This window comes from Myotis brandtii, unplaced genomic scaffold (genome assembly GCF_000412655.1).
Source record: "Myotis brandtii unplaced genomic scaffold, ASM41265v1 scaffold474, whole genome shotgun sequence".
Lineage (NCBI taxonomy): Eukaryota > Metazoa > Chordata > Mammalia > Chiroptera > Vespertilionidae > Myotis > Myotis brandtii.
In genome coordinates, this window is record NW_005368113.1 from 18072 (window position 1) to 23860 (window position 5789).

Below are 5789 nucleotides of genomic sequence, written 5' to 3' on the forward strand. Positions count from 1 at the left end.
CTTTGTTAAAAAACCTCTCAATGCTACTGTAACAGAATTAAATTTTTCTCCCTTTAATATTGACATTGGCAACTTTGAAATGCAATTGCTGGATTTAAAAAACAAAGAACTGTGGAGCTCGAAATTTGAACGTCTTTGTGCTGACATAGAAATATTGGAGGAAAACAGATGTGAACTTAGTTCACAGCACAAGTGGTCTGCTCTGAAAGACCTGGAGAAGGAAGATATGTTGATTTTTAACACCTGGAATAGTATTCCTGACTCATATAATCAACTGAAAAAACTAGCGTTTGCTGTTCTTTCCTTATTCGGGTCTACATATTTATGCGAACAGTCATTTTCAAGCATGGACCTTATCAAGAGTAAATTGAGAAGTCGTCTTATTGATGAGAACCTGGAATCGTGCCTAAAATTAAAAACAACAACATACAAACCTGACTTACCCAAACTTTCCAAGGAGATGCAAGGCCATTGTTCACATTAGTGTTTTTCAGTCATTGTCATGATTTAATTTTCTGGATATTGTAAGGTAAATTGTAAGGAATTTAATTTTATCAAATAATATCGTTATTAAGTATGATATCAAGTTTTATTCAACATACCTATAGTTTAAGACTTAAAGTAAAGTTTATTAAGTTAATTTTAGGGAACGTTGTGGAAAGATGTAGTGTCGAGGATTGAGAAAGGTATGTTGAGTAGGTTTAGACATATAGAGAGGATGAACGAAAGGAGAGAGACGAAGCAAGTATACAAGACGAGTGTGGATGGGAGAGTTGGAAGGGGTCGACCTCAGATTGACGATTTTAGCAAAGGCCAGCTTAGGAGTACCCTTATTAAGTTAATAACAATGTACCTACCTATATAGTTTTAAGTTTAAAAAATTTGGCTCTCAAAAGAAATTTCAATCCTTGTACTTCTGATATTTGGCTCTGTTGACTAATGAGTTTGCTAACCACTGCCCTAACTTGATAATTGTTTTCCTGTTTGCCAAACTTTACCTTTGATATGCCTGTTTGCTTTGCTAAAGGGCAAATGTGTATTCTAGTCCTGCCTCTCAGCTCCTTTATACAAGTCCAGGAGTGGAATTCTTTGCCAATGACTTGCGCTAGCCCTCTTTGTTGAATTTTTAAAAAGTGGGCAAATCTGTAGGATTGGATACAAAGGACAATGGAGAGGTACATTTTTCTTTTACAGGTAATGCAAGTTCGTTAACCTCTCACATAAATATTTTACTGAGGTTATGCAGGTAAAAGATAACGATGAGGAATCTTGGGTTCATCTCCTCCCAGTGTCAGGGTATATATCAAATAAAAGCTAATGGGTCCAAAGATTCAGAGAGCTTCTCCGCTAGAGGGAAGTTATCCATATTGCATCTTTACCACCCCAAGTCAAGTCTTCTTCCATCACCATTTATCCCTTTTTTCCTCTTCTACCTCCCCTACCCCCTTCTCTCTGGTAGGCACCATACTGTTGTCTGTACCCATGAGTCTTTCCTTTTTTCCCATGCTTAATCCCTTCACCCTTCTCAACCAGCCCCCAATCCCCTCCCCTCTGACAACTGTCAGGCTGTTCTCTGTATCCATGAGTCTGCCTCCACTATGTTCATTTATTTTGTTCTTTAGAGTCCACATATAAGTGAAATCATATGGTACTTGTCTTTCTTTGACTGGCTTATTTCACTTAGCATAATACTCTCCGGGTCCATCCATGCTGCAGAAAAGTGTAAGATTTCTTTTTTTCTTAGGGCTGAGCAGTATTCTGTTGTGTAGATGTACCACGGCTTTTTTATCCACTCATTTACTGATGGACATTTGGGCTGCTTCCAAATCTGGGCTATTGTTCATGTTGAGATGACCTTTGGGTAGCCCCTCCAGATACGCATTTGTGGCACCAGGGACTTAGTGTCAGGCATGAAAGATTTCCTCCGGATTTCTGGCATGAAGGGACTTTCATGGAGGTTCAGGGAGACTGATGCATACAAGACATCTCACAACCCTTGGGGAAAACCACTCCATCCACATATCTTATAGAGCATGACTCCAAACACCCAGTGGTGATTGGATAGGGTTGGTCACTTGACCAGAATGCAGTCAAACCATTGGCCATTCAGGGTCCTATGATGTGGCTGAAGGAGAAAAGTTGAGCTGGACCAGTTGGATTTTCTTTCATGAAAATATGACCTGAGAGATCCTGGGAGTCCTGGTGGGCTAGCTCAGTTGGTTAGAGCATTCTTCCTATATGCTAAGGTTGCAGGTTCAATCCCTGGTCAGGACACATACAAGAACCAACCAATGAATGCACAAATAGTGGGGCAACAAACTGATGTTTCTCTCTCTCTGTTTCAATGAATGAATGAATAAATAAAAATTGTAAAAATCCTGGGAGAATGGAGCCGTTGATGGTTGAAGGTGAAGTGGAAAAGTTAAAATGAGAGAAATGGGAAAAGGCATGAGGGAGCAGACACTGTGAAAATACAGAAGCAGTAGAAAAGGGATTTGCAGCGTCAAATAGAGGAATTAGATGGTTGTTAGCAAGAAAGTCATAGAACATCCTGGAAGAGCCAGGAGAGAGGTGCAGAGGGGATCCCATCTCCACTCGGTTGCAATATATTTATATCCTCACAACTACTACCCACTCCACACACATCTTTTCCTAAGAACTGCCCCAAATTTCCTCTTCTCTACACTTCAACTTGGACACCAGGAATGATGTGCCTCACTCCCTTCTGCCACAGCAGTTACCCCCGGGCAGCTCTAAGCTGTGAGAAAGAATGCTATTTCTCCTGAGGGGAATTGGTCTCTCAGACATCTCAGGGCTGTCAGTGTCCTATTTCTTCACCTGGGTGGTGCTTTATGGGTGTTCACAATTGCATGTTTAGCTGTCAACATACTTCTTGCACCCTATTTTGCATATTTCAAAATTTTAACAATGCGGGGAAGAAGAATCTCTCCTCGACGGGTAAAAACACGGTAGCTGCTCAGGAAAAGGAAACATAAACCCTTTCAAGTCTGTCTTTGACAGGCCATGCCATTGGATATTAGAAAATTCTTACTAGTCTTCGTCAGAGAAAGACAAGGATCACATGATCTCGCTCATATGTGGAATCTAAGTAACAAAGTAAACTGATGAACGAAGTGGATCCAGAGACACAGAAGCATGGAACAGAGTGCAGAATCTCAGAGGGAAGGCGGGGGAAAAAAAACTTTTATGGCCCATGGCCACAGATAGTGGGGTGGTGAGGGACTGGGGCAGGCTGGGGGGGTTAATGGGGGAAAAAGGGGGACATATGTAATACAACAATAAAGAATTATTTTAAAAAATTCTTACATGTCTTCTGTCCCCTGAAATTAATCTCCCCTTCCTCCAACTCTTTCCAGGAAAATGGGGTCCCTTCAGGCAGTGGTGATGGCCAGAGTGGCCATGGGGTCCTGGTCTCTCTAGACCTCCTGTCAAGCCTCCCATAGGGCACAGATCCTGTCCCTCCACACTCCCAGCAGGGCCAAAGCAAGACAGGCAAAGAGCCAGGCCATGGTTTTTGGTTTATTGAGGGGGATCCAAAGCTTGTCCTAGGCTGAGCTCCTGCTGCCCATGGTCTTCTTGATCCAGTCGAGGTAGCGGCAGAGGTTGGTGTAGACACCAGGCCTCTGGGGCTGCCCGCAGGGGTCCGATCCCCAGGATGTGATCCCCTGGAGAACTCCACCACACACCAATGGGCCCCCGGAATCGCCCTGCAGGGGAGTAGGGGGAGAGTTTCACCTAAGAATACCCAGCTGTACCCAGCATTTAGCACCAGCTCTGCTGCATGATTGGCCCCCCAGCCACTGGGGACAAGAGCATTGTCCCCTGGTTCCAACCGCTGGCTGATGTAGGGAAGCACGGGACTTGGTTGGAAAGTCTGTAAGGAGGATTCTCTGGAAGGTCGGATACCTAGGGGAACCTTGCCGAGGGCGGTAGACCCTGCCTTGACTTTTCCAAACAAGTCTGAGCCCCCGAGTGTTTGACTGGAATCTTTATGTTTAGACTTCAAAACACCCTTGTTTTAAAGACACTACAGATGCAGGTGTTTTCTCAAGGATGCTTACCCTGCTAATAGTATCTAGAGCAGCGGTTCTCAACCTGTGGGTCACGACCCCTTTGGCAGTCAAATGACCCTTTCACAGGGGTCGCCTAAGACCATCCTGCATATCAGATATTTACATTACGATTCATAACAGTAGCAACATTACAGTTATGAAGCAGCAACGAAAATAATTTTACAGTTGTGTCACAACATGAGGAACTGTATTTAAAGGGCCAGAAGGTTGAGAACCACTGATCTAGAGGTTAAGTTTAGTTCAAGCTGTTACTACAGTAAAAGCCTAAGGAGGCAGGTAGACGGGGCTGTCCCTTTAGCCAGGCAGTCCCTTAGCCCTCTCTTTCACAGAAATGTGTGTCAGAGTAATCATCCGTCACTCAGGGTCTGCTGGTCAGCCCCAGCAGGCTAGGGTGAGCGAGAGGTTAAGAGAATGGGGTGGGGTCTTCCACATACAAGGGACCAGACAAATTGTCTCAGGGGGTGAGGGAAACCCCGACCAATGAGAGAAGAGAGTGCTCTGAAGGGTCCCATCTAAAGAAAACATCAGGGACTGAGCTGATGTGTTCTCCATTCCTGGCTTTTGGTGAACAGATCATTGAATCCAGTTACCAAACATGAGAAAGAGCAGGGTTCCTGTACACACACACACACACACATGCACCTATGCCAATAATTGTAGGAATCTCTGTGGGGAGAAACCATCCTCTCTAGGAACCATCCAGAGAAACTGATTTTAAGGGCAGGATCAATGATGGAATGACTGTGTTCCTGGCCAATGGGGAAGAACTGCAGTGGAGCGTCGTTTTCAGGGTCCAATCATTGGCAAAGGGGGCGGGGTTTCCATGCAGGGGACAAAGCCAGGAAGAGCCCTGAAGACGGGAGTTGCAGCCAATGGAAAAGAGAGAGTTACATCTGTGGCAAACCCCAAGACATGTCATCTTGGGGATGGGGCGTCTTTGAAGGAGGACTGTAATCCATGGCACCGTTCCCTGGCCAATTGAGAAGAGAGCATGGCTCCCCCAATAAACCAATCATAGGAGCAGGCAGCTGTGCTAGGAAACGGAGTCAGGTGCCAAATCAAAGTGGCCGACTAGCTGGTGGATGGCCGAGTCCGCACAAACGTCGGAAGGTTGTGTGCCCTGTAGCCTCCAACTCTCTCCTTCATGGAAACATTCTCTCACCCCCTTTAATTTTCCCCTCCCTGAACCTCATCCTCATCTTGCAGACAGGGGTTTCCATAAAAACGACAGCAACTACTCAACACTTCTGATCCCTGCGCTGTGTGACCTGCAGGGAGAGTGTGGCCTTCTCTGAATCTTATTCCCACCTTATAGAGACGGGAATGACCTCTCTGAGTGCTAACCCTTTGGGGGTGATCCCACTGCGGTGCCTCCAGCCTCTACCAGGGGGAAAGGCGGGGGGGGGGGAAGGGGTTGCAGGTTGGCTAATTCAGAAGGGATTTCGATTGGCTGATTAGGAAGTCACTCACCTGGCATGAGTCAGCCCCACTGCTGTCTCCAGCACAGATCATGGCCTCCGTGACTTTCCCAGGGTAGGCGTCTTCACACCGCTTCTGGGACACGATTTTGACTTCTGCGCAGTTGAGGGCATCTGGAAAGTTCTCTGAGGGAGTACAGGTTGTAAGTTTCCAGAGAGAGCAACCCTTGCCCTCCATGCCTGCCTGGATCTAACCTTTCCTCTCTGCATCCACAGC

At 45.6% G+C, this 5789-nt stretch overlaps 1 protein-coding gene across 5 annotated transcripts in view; it reads right to left on the reverse strand.

Annotated features, from left to right (window-relative positions):
- Positions 1-3520: 3520 nt before the first annotated feature.
- KLK8 (kallikrein-related peptidase 8) overlaps positions 3521-5789 on the reverse strand; it is a 5196-nt gene continuing 2927 nt past the window's right edge. For all 5 annotated transcript variants that reach the window (XM_005875883.2, XM_014547445.1, XM_014547446.1 and 2 more), the window contains exons 5-6: positions 5565-5698; positions 3521-3728 (exon numbers count right to left, since the gene is read on the reverse strand). In XM_005875883.2, the coding sequence (XP_005875945.1) occupies positions 3567-3728; positions 5565-5698 (296 nt within the window). In that variant the 3' untranslated portion in view covers positions 3521-3566. The remainder of the gene's footprint in view (positions 3729-5564; positions 5699-5789) is intronic.